General features: G+C 44.8%; 1 protein-coding gene across 1 annotated transcript in view; it reads left to right on the top strand.

Annotated features, from left to right (window-relative positions):
- AAK1 (AP2 associated kinase 1) overlaps positions 1-18,322 on the top strand; it is a gene marked incomplete at its 5' end in the record, with an annotated part of 83,083 nt that overhangs the window by 21,149 nt on the left and 43,612 nt on the right. The window contains 4 exons of the mRNA XM_035898906.1: positions 6,544-6,662; positions 8,682-8,790; positions 10,990-11,132; positions 16,837-16,958. Coding sequence (XP_035754799.1) covers positions 6,544-6,662; positions 8,682-8,790; positions 10,990-11,132; positions 16,837-16,958 — 493 coding nt within the window. The remainder of the gene's footprint in view (positions 1-6,543; positions 6,663-8,681; positions 8,791-10,989; positions 11,133-16,836; positions 16,959-18,322) is intronic.

Raw genomic sequence — 18,322 nt, forward strand, 5'->3', positions numbered from 1 at the left:
TGAAAATATAACTACCAGTGCTGGGAACTGGCCAGTACACTGACACAAACCTGTATGGAAAATTGCTCTGGTATCTGTATTGACTAGAGATAACTGAAACTTTCCCTTTTTTCACCCCACCCCCTTCCCTCTCAGGTTATCCTAAAACCAGTTAGCAAGAACAGTCAGGCCAGAAGCGTGCAGCAAGATAACTGTGTTCCCATGCTGTTGCAGAAGTAGATGCAGGCCTAAGTGCCAAAGACAGTGATGTTTCCCAAGAGACCTGTGGCTGTTGCTGGCTCGAAGCTGATGCTGATTGCAATACTGACTGAGCACTACCTGTTCACCAATGTTAATATGTCTTGAGGATGAGCATATAAATAACTTGTCCTGCCTTAGAATGAAAGGGGGATTTTAGCTTCTGCTGGCTCGTATGGGAAAAGAGTTGAATTTCCTTCAGAACTCAGTCACAGGTACTTGTTTACAAATGCATAGGAGCGCCGTCCTCTGAGCTGACTCTCAGGCTCAGTTCTTGCTTCTCTCCCTTCTGGTGCTTGCAAAGTCTCTGGATTTATTTGCTCTACTGCATCTGAAGCCTGGACTGCTCTCTTGCCTTTCACTTTCCATATGTATACTGGGGGGAAAAAAAAAAAAAGGCTCTACCGGCAAAGATGTGAGGATGTTCCTAGTGTCTGGATTGCTTTGCCCCTAAGCTCTGCCTTGTGTGTGACCTGCCCTCCCCGGCCACGCGTGGCACAGCTCTCTAACTTCACTTGAGGCAGCGCAGGCTCTTGAGCTGACCTTGGCTGGCTTGGAGTTACACAAATCCTGGCATGTCTGTCTATTGTATTGGAGCTGGCATAGTGCATTAGAGCTGGCAATTTCTGGCCGCTGGAAGGGTTGTCTTACTTGCCGCTCACTAAAATAGAAGTAAATGGTCCCGTAATGTGCATCTGGCAGTGCTTCATAGTAATTGCTTGTCAATTTGTCTTTGATCTATTTCCTTTCAACTTTGCCCAGATTTAGCAAAGTTGGGGGTTGGACTGGAATAAGGAAGGAGAAACTGGTTGTGGTCCGAGGCTCTGGAAGCTGAAAGTAGTCCTTGAGGCTAACAAAGTGGCAATGCTGTAGATCCGCAGTGTGGGAGGAGGAAGGGTTAACCAGCGGGGAGCAGCTGTTAGCAAGGTAGTTCAAGGCTAAAGTGAGTTATCCATTTCAGCATGGACGCTGTGAAAAACCATCAGAGTTCCAATGAGCGCCGGGTGAATTGTCAAAGCAAAACCCGCTTGTTCAGTGCAGCGGTGACCAGGCAGACAGCAAGAGCTGGGCAGCACCCGTCCTTACCCCTGCGACCCATAGGAGAAGACACCCCTCAGCTTCTGCAAACAGGTCCCTCCTCTACTGCATAACGCTGCGTGGTAGGTGAAAGAAAACTCTTAAATCCATTAGCAAGTCTTCGTTAGCACTGGCTGCGGTCCAGGTGCTTGATAGCTCCGTCCCTTCCTGGGCTGCGCTGAACAGCATCGCTGTTCTGGGCTGTCTCATGCTGCCAAGTGAACATTTCAGCCATCTATTTGGGTCCTCCTTCCCCTCTTCTCTGTCATACCTTGCTGAAAAATGTGTACTGTGTTTTATGTCTGCTGCTTACCAACAAAGGTGCTGCTTTTGAGGTAGCTGTAGGAGCGCGGGTCCTTCTGGAACTGCTCTCTTAGCATGAATCTGAAGCGTTGGCCACAGTTGCCCATGAAAAGGTTTCAAGTGCTTCAAAATGCTTCAAGTGTATTAGCCAGTAACCTACTTATGCACCTTAATCCCTAACCTTAAAACGATGATGACGCGTTACTGCTAACCTTTTTTTGCAATGCAACAGTTTCAGGCCAGTGCTGTTTTCTTTTGCAGCTTGTGAGCAGACAGGGATAAATGTGCCGGGGCTTGGCAGGTGAGGGATGGGCCCAGAGCTCCAAAATCATCCCTTGTGCATGAGAGACTTAAAAGGAAATCTCTCTAGGTCTAGGTACAGACCGCTAAAGGCATCCCTGCCATTTCCAGACGTTCAGATATACAGCGGTGGTTGTGTGAGAAGCCTATAAGCAGATACACCAATAGGGCTGACCTTGGCCTGGAAAGACCTACAGCCCAAAACGCTCCTGGAAGGAGCAGGATTCCTGTCGTAGCTCGGCTGTGCTCTGGCACGTGGGTGTGATCAAGCCCCGTTTCTGTAAATACGTGTGCGATGCATGAAAGCCGGTGGCCTGATTTCTCTGCCCTGCCTGTGCACCTGCTGCTTCTTTTGGAAGCCAGTCTGCAGGTGTTAAAATTGGCCGGTCCGTCCTGCTAGCGGGCTCGGGCCTTGCGCTGCTAGAGTCGTTTGAGTATGAGGAGTGGGGCAAGAAGTAGCTCTTCTTTGTGCTCTGTCTCTATCGCTTTCCACCCCCCTCAGCCTCCTGCTCTCTTACTGTTTCACAGTCCCATTCTCTGCGTGCAAAACTGGGAGTGCTGAAGCCAATTAGCAGCAGAAGGTGTAATTAATGCAGAGAAATTCAAATTAGGGTGGCATTTTCCACACCTTTTCTGATGTAAAAGTGGAATGACTACCTGAGGGAAGTTAGACTTTCTTGATGATGTTGTGCCTTTCTGGACGAAATCTTGGGTACAGTCAAAACCTGGGCTCAGTAAACTACTTTGGAAGGAATATTATGGTCTGCTTTAATGGAAGCAATCAGACCAGATGATGTATTAGTTGTTCAGAAAGTAAAACTTTGCATCCTCTCTGGAGTGGATGTGGATCGTCACGTTTTGCTTCTCTGATGGCAAAGTCGCTTACTCTAGATTGCTGTGTAAAAATTGCTGTATGTACCCTGATTACATCAATACTGGTTTTCTCTGGAGAGAAGCATGCTGCTTTTACTAGTAGCAAAATTGTCGTGCTTTAATCTGCAGTCAGTGGGAGTTTAATAATAACGTAACCAAATTGGTAGCTGTATTTGGAGACAAAATAAGTTAAATGATTTTTGCACAGCTTCCATTTGTGGTGTCGTCAGCTGAAGTTTGCAGGAGTTAAAGGTAAGAGAGAGAAGGGCACGAGGATGTGATTTTCCTACGATTTGTGTGAGTACTGGGACAACTCTGCAGATGTTGCAGGCTGCTTCTTCCTTGGAGGCAGCTCCACCTTACGTATTCCTCTCCTGCTGCTCCATTTCGAAGATGGTCTGGGCCATATTTCTGTCAGGTCCCTATGTGTTGATGTTGCAGTCCTGTACCAGAAAGCATTAACTTACTTAATTCTTTTATTTTGTTTTTTAGATTCTCAATTTCTCCTTCCTTCAAACTCTCGGGATGGTTTAGCTATGGTCCCCGTTGCATAGACTGGAGTTTTCTTTGCCACTTGGCCCTGGTTGCTTGTAAGCAAAACAGCGTGATGTTCGTACTCTAGCGAGGGTGCTCTAGGAGTGACTTGGTTAATTTGCACAGGATCCAGACTAGAGGAAGGGTACCGTGCCCAAGTTTGCTAATGAGACATTAGCAGTTGGTCTGAAGGGGTACCAGTCCCGCTTCAGCTGATGCACAGATTTAGAAGTTGTTCCCTGGATTTAGTGGCTCTGCTTTTTTTAATAAAGTTTAATTGATCTATTTTTGCTGCTCAGCTTGTGTTTCTTTCTGCTGAGCACAGTAACATAAACAGAGATAAAGCATCCCACTGGCCTCCAGGGGGAAGGGAACTGAACCCCTGGGGAGCAGCAGAGCCTTCTGATGGATGACTTCTAACTTTATCATTTGGGGGGGGAAGTCTTGTGATTCCCATAAAGTTTTGATGATGACCGAGACTCTGTAAAACAAACAAATTCTTTTTTTTATAATGTTTTCTCTAGATTTTATCTGTGGCCCATGGAAATATTGTACAGAAACTACAAAAATAAGTCTAAACCCAATCTGTCCAATGATTTTAAAAACCGTAATGTGTTAAGAAAATAGGGATTGGGGAAGCGATGCCGGTTATGGGTCCCTTATTTCTTACTGATCCATTGTGGGTTATAAGAGGGGGGCAAAAATTCAGTAGAGTGCTGTCTTGCTTTTTTCAACATAGACATCCTTTGGGCTAAAGATAGCACAGCGGGGTGTGCGGATTTGGTCTCCAGAAATGAGACAAATGTGGCTAGGGTAGAACAATAAGGCTACCGTTTTGATGATGACCGAGACTCTGTAAAACAAACAAACAAATTCTTTTTTTTATAATGTTTTCTCTAGATTTTATCTGTGGCCCATGGAAATATTGTACAGAAACTACAAAAATAAGTCTAAACCCAATCTGTCCAATGATTTTAAAAACCGTAATGTGTTAAGAAAATAGGGATTGGGGAAGCGATGCCGGTTATGGGTCCCTTATTTCTTACTGATCCATTGTGGGTTATAAGAGGGGGGCAAAAATTCAGTAGAGTGCTGTCTTGCTTTTTTCAACATAGACATCCTTTGGGCTAAAGATAGCACAGCGGGGTGTGCGGATTTGGTCTCCAGAAATGAGACAAATGTGGCTAGGGTAGAACAATAAGGCTACCGCTGCGGGTTTAGGAGGTCTTAAAAATGACTTGTAATTTGAGATCCTCGACTTGAAGCAGCTTAAGGGAGAGAGCTGGGGTTATTTTTGTGTCTGAGTTTGAGCACTATGAAGAAACGAGGCCCTCTAGAACTGCAAGGGTTTTAAAACCCTCTCTGGCAGGAGTGAGCAGCATCTGTATGGCTTCTTGTATCCCAGGGCCATGTCCCATTTTTCCGAATTTGAATATCCATTTTGCAGCTTGCTTATAGTTTTCAAGACCTTCAGATGAAGTCTTGACACTTCCCCCCCCACCCCGTCTTCTTTCTGTTGCATCTTGTGCAACATCTCTCTGGCTGCTACCTGTTACTTCTGCTCCTAAAAGTCAGCGTGGCGTCCTTGGAAAACCTGGTCTAGTTCCTATGGCAAACTATGATGTGTAAAAGTAAGGGGTTTGCACGCTAAGAGAAGTTTTTGTTTAGCAGCTCTGGTGCATGTTATTTGCATGGGTAACTCTTCTGGGGTTGTTTTGGAAGATGGGCTGTGATGGGTGCCATAAAAGCTGTTAAATAACAAGCTTGGGGGGGTTATAATTTGTAATACCACAGCATTGTCTGATCATTTTCTCTTTTTCAATCTTTTCTTAGTAAAAGTAAATCCCAGTTTTAGTAAAAGCTTTAGTGGGCCTTTTGGCTGTGGTGGTTGGTTTGTTAACAGCTTGTAAGCACCAGTTGTTGCAAGACTGGAGCTGTCAAATGCAACCTATTTTAACACTAAATTTTACCCAAATGTGGCTTTCTTGCTTGTCACATTCTATGTGATGGGGAGGAACTCAATTTAAGTGCCAAATAACCATTAGTAATAATGATGTCCAAACATGTCAAATGTAACTATATATGTATTGTTGATCTGGTGGTTTCTGGCAGCTTGTAAAGAATGGGAATCACCAAGGGGCTCAAACTTTTAAAATGAGACTTCTTTGGGATGTGACTAGCTCTTCATGGTGTGTAACTACAGCCCTTGGCGTTGTGGGACTTCTGAAGGCTACAGCAGCACCGAGTCATAACTTACTGTTGAGCTGATCCTTTAGAAATCCTTAAGCATAAAAGAAATATGTGCTGTAATGTAAGGTAAGGGAGAGCAAATGAAGCGCTCTTAGGTTGTGGCATCGACAATGTCATCGCGCTTCCCTTTTTACTGTTGTGCAGCACTTCTTGGCTACTTGGATCCGGGCGACTCTTTGTTCTGATTCATTCTGATCTCTGGGAGCCAGGTGTGAAACTTTGATGCCTATATTCCTCCATCCTCAATCAGCTTCGTATTTCTGTCCAGGACTACAAATGTAGAGCCCATATATTTTGATGCATTGCTAACAGAGATGAAAGGCTTTCATCCTAAACAAGTTGAGTATGTCCTGGGAGTCCTGATGTTACTAATAGCAATGACCACAAAATAAATTGTGTGGGTGGTTTTTTTCCCCCTCGTTCTGCTATCCTTTTTTTTTTTTTTAAAGCACTAACGTCAAACCATGTGTGGGAGATGGGTTTCTTCTGCTTCTTGCACAAATCAGCTTTGTAATGCAACTTAAATGCTTCAGAAGTTGGGAAGCCTTTTAAGTTTAGGCCTTCAGTAATTCAGTGGGTGATCTGTAGCCCTGATTTCTGTCCAAGGCAACGTTGCTGTTTATACTTCAGCTTTCTTCTTCATAAGGGAAATTCATGGAGCAATGAAGGACTGTCTGGCAGGACAAGTAACTGGTGTAATTGCTTGGTTTTACAGAGGTGTTAAATGTTAACTTTGCTTCTACCAACTGAAGATTTACCCCCTTGGATTCCTCTTAGTTCCTGTCTGAGTTGGAAGCTCTGGAGCTAAGCACACATAAGGCGTGCTCCCACCCCGGCTCTGTTGGTCGCTGCTGAGTGCCCTCCCTCTTCTGACTGTATCTGAAGGCGGATGGAGGCAGGGACAGGCTTGGAAGCAAGGGCCAAGAGGTTTCTTTGTTAATGAATAGGATGATTTTGTGTCTTCTGCAGGTGGATTTGCAATAGTCTTTCTTGTGAGGACTAACAATGGGATGAAATGTGCCCTGAAGCGGATGTACGTCAATAACGAGTATGACTTGCAAGTCTGCAAAAGAGAAATCCAAATCATGGTAAGTCACCGCTTTCTACAGGGGCTCCCGACTGGGGGTGGAAGGTGTGAGAGCCTGGTCACCTTCTGCCGGTGATCCGCGAAGTGTCGTGTCACAAACTGTGGGTTTTCTTTTGGAAAGACCTAATTCCTGGAGTTATGCGACTGTGTGAAAATCTTGTATTGAATTATTTAAAATGTAAACAGTTTCAATGGACAAGAAAAACATGGGAGCTGAAAAAGCAGAGGGAATCTCAGGAAAATGAGGGGAGGAAAAAACCTCCTGTGTCAACGCCATGACTTAAAGGGAGAGGGAATTGCCGAGCTCTTCAAAGTCTAACAATTTTCAGGGCTTGAGTCTGGAGCCTTTTAGACGTCATCAGAAAAAGCTGATGATTCTGATGTAACCGTCTCTGAACTCAAATCAGTGCATGAATGGGAGACCTCCATCCTGAGATGAATTTGTATCACAATAGCTTCTAATGTTTTGTGTTGGCATGAAGGCTATCTCGGTGTCGGTGAGGTTGATAGATTAAAACAGTATTTGTGGGGTAGTTACTGCCTGGGCTTTCAAAACAAGGAAGCGTTTATAATTAGCACTGTGATGTTTCTCTAGATTTTTGGTACGAGGGGTTGTATGATGGCTATTTTTAATAGCTGTTTTAAACTTAGCATCTCTAAAAAAAAAAAAAAAATGGAGATGATCCAAATAGATTTGCTTAGTCTTGTTTGGAGCCTGGTAAACACGGGAAGTGCCACTTTTGAAGTTCTATTCAAAGATATTGATGAACATTTAGAGGAACTGCGAGGTGGGGAAGGAAAAATAAAACCCTCATTCTGCTAATTGACAACAAGAGGTATAGGTCGGGGTAGATGATCTTCACATCAGAAACTCTTACCTGTAGCAATTCTGGGTGTGTCTTTTGAAGTAGCTTTTAATTAGGTTAATACCTTTAAAGTTAACTTCTGGAGTTGGTGCGATAGTGTAGTGAAGCTTTTGGGCATGCTTTGTCATCTCTGTAGCTAATGCTACATAGGAAAATTTGAGATTAGATCTTACATCAAAGGTTTTAACAAGCTTTGTGAGCGCAGCGTACTTGGATTTTATTTGCTGATGCTTTCTATTGTCTCCATGTCTTTGGTGCCTCTTTGCAATGCATGGCTAACCTGGACAGTGAGGATGAAGTATCCTTCTCACTTGGCAGGCCCGCTTGTGCCTGTACTGAATCTTATCAGAAGCTCTGATCTTTGTCCCGAAGAACCAGCACGTCACTAAAAAGAAATATTTTCTTCTTTCCTAGCTTTTGTGCAATACAGAATTATTTTAAACTTCACTGCACCTTTGCAACCCTACAGCATTACAGCAGAATGTGGCCAGCAGAATCTTGATTTCTTTTACTGGTGAAGCTGGACATGGAACTGGACTGGCTGTCATGCCTGGGAGTGTGTGTGACACTGGCAGTCCTAAAGTAATGACTTTTCCCTGCAGGTTTAGCATGTGTCATGGATAAGTCACTGATATGAGAACTTGTGCTTTAACCCATCGAGTTACTTAAAATGAGGTACTTCTCAAAGCGAGGTTAAAATTTATTTTATTGCCCTAGTGGGGTTTTTTGAGCATGCGAAGGTTTGAGATGCTATTTGCCAGCAGAAGATGAGAAAAGTAAGGACAGCACGTACTGTGCGTGACCACCACAAAACATCTGCCCTGTTCTCCCTTCTGTTTAAAAGAGGAGCAGCTCCATGTAGCTTGGCCTGGGCCATCTAGGGGAACATGCAAAAATCTGGACCGATGCCTGGACAAGTTAATTTGTCAGGTTCGCTCTTCCTCTGCTGTTTGTCTCAAATCCTTCTGGAAGGAAAACAGGTAGAGACAGATCTCAGGTTTGTTCAAGTTTTGCATGACGGTTAATCCAAAGCGGCAGAAGCTTGTGCCTGTGTAGGAGAATAGCTAGGAAGGCTGTTCAGTGTAGAGGAACCAGATTAAAATGTCGCTCACTCGGTATGGCTGGTTTATGCTTTGACTTTGGTTATCTTACAGCGGGACCTATCTGGCCACAAGAACATTGTCGGGTACATTGATTCCAGTATAAACTCAGTAAGCAGCGGCGACGTCTGGGAAGTGCTGATACTGATGGACTTCTGTCGAGGTGAGTGTGGGCTCAACGTATTCTTCATTGGTAGATTTGTCCCTTTTTGGTGCTTACCGGAAACTTGCACATCATCTTCCTTTAAAAAACCCAGACCTGTTCCTAGGCCTGGTCCTTCCTTGGCTACCAAGGAACCGTTCTGAACAAAGCAAAGCCAAAGCTAAGTGTGGAGAAGTGGATGGTTCGTGAGGCTGTGTTGACCCTGTTAGTGGGACTGGTACCACCTTTGCCTCTGCCCAGGGTGGTTCTAGATCCTTCCTCTTGTGAAGGAGAACCCTTAAATACATATTGCTGCTTTCCATGGGCTGGTCCACGCAAGAAGGTGGACAAAAAGCTGCCAGGCTGTGGGATGAAATTCTTCACTTTATGTCATATTGCAAACTTTTTCCACTTCAGCCTGACTTGGGATTGTTCTGGAAGAATCTTGAAATGAAGCAAAAAAGTATTCCTTTTACCTCTGACCTTTTTGCTTGGCTGTCTCTAGCTAGACAGGCTCTTCCAGTCTTTTCCAGCTGTCCCAAAGCTTTGATCTCTTGTGGCTAGGATGTGGTGTTTGGAAAATGACGCATGAGCTGTGCTCAAATGCCTCTCGCAGGAATAGTGTTAAACAAAAATAATGTTCTGGCCAGGTGACTTCAGAAGTCTGTGGCTGTTTTGCATGGTGGCAGCTGATGGAAATAGGTATTCTTGGGACTGTTTGGCTTTTAACTGAAGCCACGTGCATTGTAGCCAGAACAACTAGGTGCTAAAATGCCTTTAAGCACGTAGGGTACAGCTTTCTGTTCTGCTGTCCCCTCTCTGCTGTTTTGTTTCGATGCAAGAATCTTGACTAACTTGCATTGGGTTTGTTTGCTGGTAAAAGGAAGAACCTTATGTGTAGCTTTGCTGAAGGAATCATTACAAAAGTTCTCTGTAAGCTTAAACCTAAACATAACAAGGAGTGTTGTAAGAAATAGGCCTGGCAGTGGTAGTAAATCCATACTGAGCTCCACAGTGCAGACCCCACTGTGGAGCGAAGTACCAACCACAGCAGTTCAGAATGCACTCCCTCCAGCTGCATTAGCCTCCCCTCTATGCCAAATTTTGGGCTGATGGAGTAAAATCCATCTTTCTAAGGTGTTTCCTTCTGTCTGAAAGGAGGAGAGCTGCAAGGTGGAATTCCTCATGTGGCTTTCTGTTGCCAGATGCTCTGTTCGATGCACACCTGCCTCTTGGCCCCAACATTCAGACTGAAGCACAGGAATTGCTGTTACATGTTGGATTTTCCCTTGTTACTTTCCTTTTGTGTCAAAGAGCTTCCAAACGAAATCAGTGTGTCTTTGTGTGCTGAACTGCACTCCTTTTGAGTGCAAAATGTTCACAGCTGTACTACTTACTCAGCTGAGCTTTTCTTTTGTACCATGAAAATAAAGTTTTCTGACACTTGTGATGTGAAACGATAGAGTTTTCCTTTGCTGAAGGTCCAGAAAGGAGTTGTTTTCTCTGCCTGTATAGGGTGTTTTGAGGGGGGAAAGAACCTCTGTGTGGATCGTTTTGAAAAGGCCTTAACAGCAACAAAACCTCAAAGTTGGGGCAAATTCAGGACTCATTCATGAAAACTTGCTTTTGTTTGTCTGGAGTTTCCCTTGTTATGGACGGATTTTTAATTTTTTTGCCAGTCAGTGATTTTTAGCCGAGTCATTTAGTAGTGTATGGGTTTCTTGAGTGTGTCTCTTTCTCCCTCCTCTTGCTTACATGTGGCGAACTATTTTGTGGACTGTGGGTGCCCCAAGTTCAGCCTTTTATTCCTCTAGTCTGACAGAAGTCTTATGTTGAAGAAGATACGGCTTAGTCAGAATCACATTTGACTGTTAACACAGCCAGGTGAATGTGGGTCGTAGAAGCTAACTTGCTGCTCTTGAAGTGTTGTTCAAAGACGAGATGAGATGTAACGCCGGCCAGCAGATATGCAAAACTCCCTGGGATTTAAGTGAGGAAATGAGAATGAAACAAGATGAGTAAGCAGATTGCAAAAAGCCTCTGGGGAAGGCTTGGTGCGAATTTTGAATGTGAACTCGGGAACTTCTTGTGCGCTGACTGTACGGGCAGTTTGACGGGGAGCTGACTAAGGCAAGGTATGTCTGGTAGGACTGGGGCTTAGACCAGGCCAGACCTTATTTTGTGTACCTGCTGTGATTCTTGGTGTCTGTTTCTCCTCAGGAGGTCAAGTGGTGAACCTCATGAACCAACGCCTGCAGACGGGGTTCACGGAGAATGAGGTCCTGCAGATCTTTTGCGACACCTGCGAAGCCGTAGCCAGGTTGCATCAGTGTAAAACGCCAATAATCCACAGGGATTTGAAGGTGAGATGTGGACTCGGTAATACAGCAGGGAGCGTGCGTCCTCCTTGACGCGTCTGTCTGCTGCCTACGCCATGGCAGACGGGCTTTGAATGCTGGTACTGTGTTTCTGTTGTTAGTAATGAGGAAAAGGGGGCATAAATACCTTTCTCTATTGGAAGGTAAAAAAAGAAATGAGCCTCTCATTGCTGCTTAGCATATGTTTACCAACTATAGATCTACTTAAAAACCACAAATGTTTGTGAATAGTTCTGTTTTGCACAGATGTGCCAGAATGTGTCTGATTAATTATTCACCGTGACTTTCTACCACCTGAAACACTATTGATGTTGTGAGGGAGTTCACAAAAAGCATGCTGCAAATTTGTTTCCTAGACCCACATTAAAAGGATCCCTCCAGAGATGTTGGCCTTGGGGCAGGAGTCGTTAGAAGCTTTTGAAACTGGCCTCTAACTCTGTTGACCATGAAAGGGCATTGTAAAACTCTGTGTGCTTAGCTGGGAACAGAGCTAGGCCATCGGGGAGAGCTTTTGAAAAATCCCATGCCTATAATCAAACAAACAATCAAAAAGACGTTCCCTTTCCTCTCAACCAGCTTGTAAACCGCCTGAATAATATATTCAGCCAAGAAGGAGGCTCCTGTGTACATTTGAAATTCAGATGTGCTTTGTGGGTCAGGTTCTGTTTTCAGAGCCCTCAACAGATGTTTGTTTTGTGCCGCCGGCCGTTGGTTTATTGGAGGAAAAGATTGCCACATGAGCCAGGTAGCACACGGGGTGTGGGGGGGGAAATCCTCAGGGTTTGGTGTGCTTGAACGTGTGTCAAATGATTGTGACCCCACTGCTCAGTCAGTTTGAATATATGGAACAAGTCTGACATATGGTTTTTTCTAGAGTGAAATGGGTGGAGTCTGATAAATTCGAGGCCTGGATTTAAAGCTGTTAAGGTCTGTGGGCATCTTGCAGGGGTCTATATAGGTAAGGAAGACTGGTGTGAGAGGACGAGGCTTGGCTGCCCAGGGAAGGGGTCGAGTCCCCATCCCGGGGGGGATTTAAAAGCCGGGCAGACGTGGTGCTTAGGGCCAGGGTTTAGTGGTGGGATGGCAGGGGTAGGGGGGCGGGTGGGCTTGGTGGTCTTCGAGGTCTTTTCCAACCTAAATGATTCTGTGATCCTGTTAGGAACAGGAATATCTACCGTTGATACTAACTGCTGCTGTTACCTTTTTTGGCCAATCCCTGTTTTGTTTTGGTTTTTTTTTTAACAAAGAACAAAATCATTGTGTGGCATGTGAATAAATCCTGGGACATCTGTGATGGATTAGTGAGTTGATCTTGAATGTTACTTTCTATGCTGAGTTGCAATTGAAACAGACTGTTGCAGTCTGATGTGTGCTTGGATCCGTAACGTTTTTGCCAGGCCTGGCTCTAGGTTGGTAAGCTGTGCCCAAGGTCAGAGAGTTGGTTCTTCTCTGCTTGGAGACGTGTTTCCCAGTTGAATATTGTATTATTTCTGTCTCAATGACCTCTGGAGCTCCAGTCACAATTGGGGATCTAAGTGCTAACACAAAATGAGTGATTTAGATATGTTTTCACTTTGAGTACAAAGTTAATAATGTGGAGGGAGAGCTGCAATTCCAAGAGACAGTAAGGGCCAGAAAAGTTTTCTACAAGTTCTGAGTGTCAGGAAAGGTGTCCACTGGGTAGGTGGACGTGTTGGGGTGACCGTAACTCTGTTGAAGAGTGGGCAGATGTTGACTTTGCAGACAGCTGTGTGGAGACTGGAGGCTTTTTTTGCCTTCCAGCTCTTTGATGTTGCTCTAACACTGGAGGTTCATGCCCAGAGAGCTCTGCCAGCAGAAGGGATGGCGTGAATAGTCTTTAAGCCCTTCCAGACAAGCGCAGCTGGACCGGTTTCAGCGGCCTGTGGCTGTGATTTTGTGTAAACCCAACAGCCTCTGCCTGAAGCAGAACAGCCTCGTATTGGCACAGTCTCTAACTGGTGGGAAGTGACCAACAGCTGGGGACAACAGCACCTTTAAGCAGCGTGCCTATAGGCAAAAGTGGACATCACACTACGAAAAAAGGCCACGAAAAAGATAGTAGTGTCATGGCTCTGTTTGTTAAGGTTTTCCTTCCTGATCAGGTGGTTAACTCTCAGCTGCTGTGTCAGTCTGTCCCTGTGCGCTCTCGCCTGCATGCTGTGCTGTACAGGGTGTGATGTTTAGTTTGATGGACTGCCATAAAAACAGGCATATATTGATGCTACTTTTTCCTAAAAATTAGGAGGACCCTCAGGAGCAGCTGAGGGACCTGGGGGTGTTCAGCCTGGAGCAGAGGAGGCTGAGGGGAGCCCTCATCGCTGCCTACACCTGCCTGAGAGGAGGGGGGAGCCGGGGGGGTCGGGCTCTGCTCCCAGGGAAGGGGCGATGGGACGAGGGGCAGCGGCCTCAAGTTGTGCCAGGGCAGGGTGAGGTTGGCCATGGGGAACGGGAAGAGCTAGACTTGATGATCTTGAAGGGCTTTTCCAACCAAATGATTCTGTGATTCTATGTGCTGCCTCTGCCCTGGTTGGGACCCCTGCAGAGGCAGCGTAAGCCTACGGGGCAGAAGGCTTCCCTTGCGTGATTACCTTTGCTCTTGCAGGTATCTTACTCGCCCTCGGGGTTCATAGGCTGCTGCAGGGCATTCCCTAAAAAGTTTGGTTTTGTTCTTCTCTCTCTGGAGTAAGAACGCTTCCTGTATCTTTAGGTTAAGCCTTTTAACAGCGAAGAATAAATGGCCAGACCTTCTTATGGCTATGTGTTATGTTACCCTGGCTGTGAAGTCTCTGCTTCTAAGTTGGAATCTATAGAGAAACTGTAACTGTCAGATGCCAGAGGAGTAGCATTTAGTGAGGTGGAGGGAGGGGAAAATCTATCTAGGGCTGATGATCACGATTTATACGACTACTCTATACCTAGTGGCAGTTGTTCGCATAACTTGTTTTATGTTTAACCTTGTCTTTCCAGTCTCACACACTATAATGTGTGTAGTTCAAAGCACCAGCTTAGAGCCAACTTTGATTTCTACAGATCGGAGCCTTCTGCAGTGAGAGGTTTCCCACTTCTACCTGTGATGATGCTGCCAGTCTGAACCCATCTGGTTCCAGGAGGAGATGACTGGCTTGCAGATGAGCGGCTGAATTTTCTTGTAGTAGACACGCAGCAGGATACAGCAAAATACGGTGTCAGTCAACCCAGAGGATGCTGTTGATTAAAACATCTTCTTTCCTTTCCTGATTTTCTGAAATAACCAGAAGGTTGTGCTCTCACGATAAGGATTTAGTTTCTTCTTTCATTTTAGCAGGAGTCCTCCCAGTGTTGCAGTTCTCTGAGGTGTGATAAGACAGTCACACTGTGCTGCTGTTACCTCTGGGCCTTCTTCCGTCACCCTTCTTTGTAATGCCAAGTCTTGCCCCGATGCCCAACAAGCCTTTGCCTGGAATTTGTTTGGATGGATCTGTGTTCAGTGTGGGATATGTAAAATCATTCAGTCCTCTAATGGTAAACCCTTGTATCGACCGTGTTAAAAATATGCCTGTGCCAAAATCAGTTAGCGTTCTTGGGTGTCACGTTGCATTAATTTCTTTGCTATGAAATACTAAACAAGCCTTCAGAAGTAAATAGTGAATGGTGCCAGGGGAGGAAGGGAAGCTTAAACATTTCTGAAGAGACCTAAGTCGCTGGAAAGCAGTCAGAAAGTGTCCCTTGGTTGTGCATCCCTCCCAAATGCCAGCCTTAGAAGCCATTGCTCTCAGGAGAGGATAATGTGCGTTGATTTTGCTAGTTAAAGAAAGCCTTATTCCTTACCCCTTGCCAGTCTGTGTCTGTGCAGTGTTTTTATGACTTCTGGTTTTAGCAAAGAAGGGCATTTGTTTCAGAGAGTAGAGAGAGAAGCTAGCCACATTCTGTAACTAACTACACTTAAGGCAATTCATAGTTCCCCTTAAAGATTTTTGTTTGGGGTCTAAATCTGACTTTGGGCCTATCCAAGACTGCAGCCAGAGTTGTAAGCGCTCAGCAGTGCTGAAAACTGGATTGCAGCTTTCTGAGTGTTTGACTGGGAGAAGGTACCTCCGTACTCTGTTTAAGAGACAGTTTGCTCTGGCCTGGCAGTCAGTAGTAGTAATTCAGGTACTTTGTTTTGCGGCATGTTTTGTTTTGTTTTTGTCTTTTTGTGGAAGTTACTGAGCAAGCCTGGTTGCTGGATAGTCCAGTGCTGACGTTTAACAAATTGCAGGATATTTCAATAAGAAGTCACCTCGGACTTCACAGCCAGATAAAGTGGAAGGACTCTTCTGGAAATGTTTGACGAGTATTTGCAGGGAATAGGGAATAATGCTGTCAGTGTTGATCTGCTAGGGAGAACATCTGTGTGCAATGCTTTATTCAAAGCAGATGGATAGCAGAGGGGGGAAGGGGCGTTGTTTAACCCTTGGTTTCAAGCCAGCGTTTCCCCCTTCAGCTGCTCTAATTTGGCTGCGTGTTCTGATCCTTAAAATGCTGACTCCTTCTTTTTCTTTCCTTCTTGCAAAGATCATCCTTGATGGGGAGGTCTACTTCCAAAAGGTTTTGTTAGCGAGCCCTTATCTGGTGATTTTTTTAAAATATATGAGCAGCATGTTTTCTCTCGTATCTGAGCATTTGACATTGAAGATAAATACATTAAAAATTGTGTGTGTTCCCTTGAGAGAACATGCTGTTAATGCTGCTGTACAGATGAGGAACTGGAATACAGGGATGCTCTGCCAAAGCAAGGAACTGAACCCAGGTTTTTCCACATCTTGTGTCAGTGTCGTAACATTTAGACAGCTTTAAGTGGATGCAAGCTAGATTTTTTGTTAATGCATGATCAAGTGTGAGTATTCAGGGAAAGGGCAGTGACTTTGCTGATTTTTTTTTTTTTTTAAAATATATATATATTTTTTCAGCTATCCCAGGTGTGTGTTTTCAGCATTTGTTTCAGTTGTCTGATTCAAGCTACCAAATAATATTTGAAAGAAAGGCATCATCTTCTCAGCAGCCTGGAGGAACCTCTGCTGATACAACCACTGTTTAGGGAGTATGGGGTACCCAGCACATTCTGATACCAATCTGATGACCCAAGTGTGAGCATAAGCTGAGGTTTGTTTTGAATGAGACCTGAAGTGGCAGGTGAAATGCAGGCAGAGACCTGGAGGTGCATTCGAACTTCATAAGGTACAGACGTGCGTGCACTGCCATCCGTTTGCCTCCTCTCCACCCCGCTTAGCCAGCGAGGGGGTATAGCCCTTTATAAAGCTGTGGACAGCTTGTATTAGCTGTCCCAAAATTCAGCTGCCAGACCGTGGGTGACAGTAGCTCAGGGAAGTTGAGCACTAGAGACACCGGGACACAGCTCTTGTCCTGAAGCACGTAGTAGTCTTAGTAGAGGCAAGGTGATGTGCTTGCGAAAGGAGAGGTGGCAGGATGGAAGGCAGCGTTACGACTATGCTGCTGTGATTTGACTTCTATTTTAGGAGATGTGACAGAGATGTGATGCATATTTTCTCTGCTGTCATGTTACGCTTTTATGTCAGACATGTCTGATATGTCTTCAGGCACTAAAACCCCTGGCTCATCTAAAGGAAACGAATGTGTGGTTTTTGGTTTTTTGTCTGAGTGATTTTGTATTTGTCTGTGATGCTCCTAGGTTGAAAACATCCTGCTGCATGATCGTGGCCACTATGTCCTGTGTGACTTTGGAAGTGCTACTAACAAATTCCAGAACCCTCAAACAGAAGGGGTGAATGCGGTGGAGGAGGAGATCAAAAAGTAAGCGTGACTTTTTTTTTTTTTTTCCCTTTCAACTCAGACATAGTTTGTATTTGAAGGGTAATTTTTTTCTTGTACTTGGGATTAACTTTTAATCGGGCCTGTTGCAGCAAATTGGATGCTGCTGCATAGAGGTGTCTGCTGCAGGTAAATAAGTGCCGGGGGGAAGGTGAAACAATAAATTGGGCTTGATGTAATTGCTTTGGACCTGAATGACTGAGTGTGCTAATGCAGAGAAGTTGCCCACCTTAACGAGGTGGTGACAGGTTCTGTTATGCATGGGGTCAGTCTGTCTCTGTCCCTCATCTGTCTTGGCTTCTGTGAACTGCAAGTACAGCAGATGACAAAATCCCTGTCCTCCATAGGCCACTCATAAATCCTTGCAGTGATTAAGGGAATGCATGGCCTAACTCCTCAGCTCTTCATAGAAAATGTAAGGACCTTGAGGTGTTTATCTGGCTCCTTCTCCTGCCCCACGCACCACCAGCTGTAGCGACAGTGACTGGGTGCACCTTGATGCTTTTATACAGGGACCTTAGCTGGCAGTTCAGTAGGACCTGGGTCAGGAATGGAGCAGGCTCTGGGCCCTTGGTCTTGCTTTAGTTTTAACAACGTCACTGCTGCAGTTCTGTTAATACAATATTCTGGCTAGAAAACAACATGTTAGAAATGTGCACAAATGCCTCCTTTTTGTTAGGGTGCAATTATACCTGCATGGATTTCCTAGACTTGCTTGACTGAAGTTTTTAGAGCGCTCCTAGTCTGGCTTTGCACTCCCTTTGGAATGCCCTATTTGTATACTTATTAACAAGGCTACAAAAACTTTGCCATTAGCAGTGCTTTCTTGTGATCAAGGTAAACAGCACGTAAGGTGCCACGGCAGAAATTAGAGACTGACTGATAAGGAAATCTTATCATAAGAGTCTCTTAAACTGTGGCACAGTTTCCAGCTCTTCTGTTTGTAGTGATTTGTTAAAATGAGGCAGATTCTGGCTATAGTTTGAGGTCTGAAATAACCTTTCCCTTGTTTACAATGACTCTGAGCAGGAGTCCTGGTATGGAAGCCTATTTATTAGGAGCCACGTATCCAGTTACAATCGTTGTAATACTGTTGGCCAAAGCCCCAGCAGTGAATACATTGCAGAGGACGTTTGACTGCTGACCTTGTTAATACTCTGAATCCTTGAATATTTCTGTCTTAGGTCTTAAAATGACTGTACAGTTTTGTGAGCTGCTTGCTTTAGAAAGGATTTCGGTTACTGCTTTGGTTTCACAGGGTTGCAGTCTTTTATTATCAGAGGTGTGTAGCAGATGCTGCTGTTAAAAGATTTTTCCAAGAGAGTGTTGTACTTAGTATCCATTTC

This window comes from Egretta garzetta, unplaced genomic scaffold, assembly GCF_000687185.1.
Source record: "Egretta garzetta isolate BGI_Z169 unplaced genomic scaffold, ASM68718v1 scaffold238, whole genome shotgun sequence".
Taxonomy (NCBI): domain Eukaryota; kingdom Metazoa; phylum Chordata; class Aves; order Pelecaniformes; family Ardeidae; genus Egretta; species Egretta garzetta.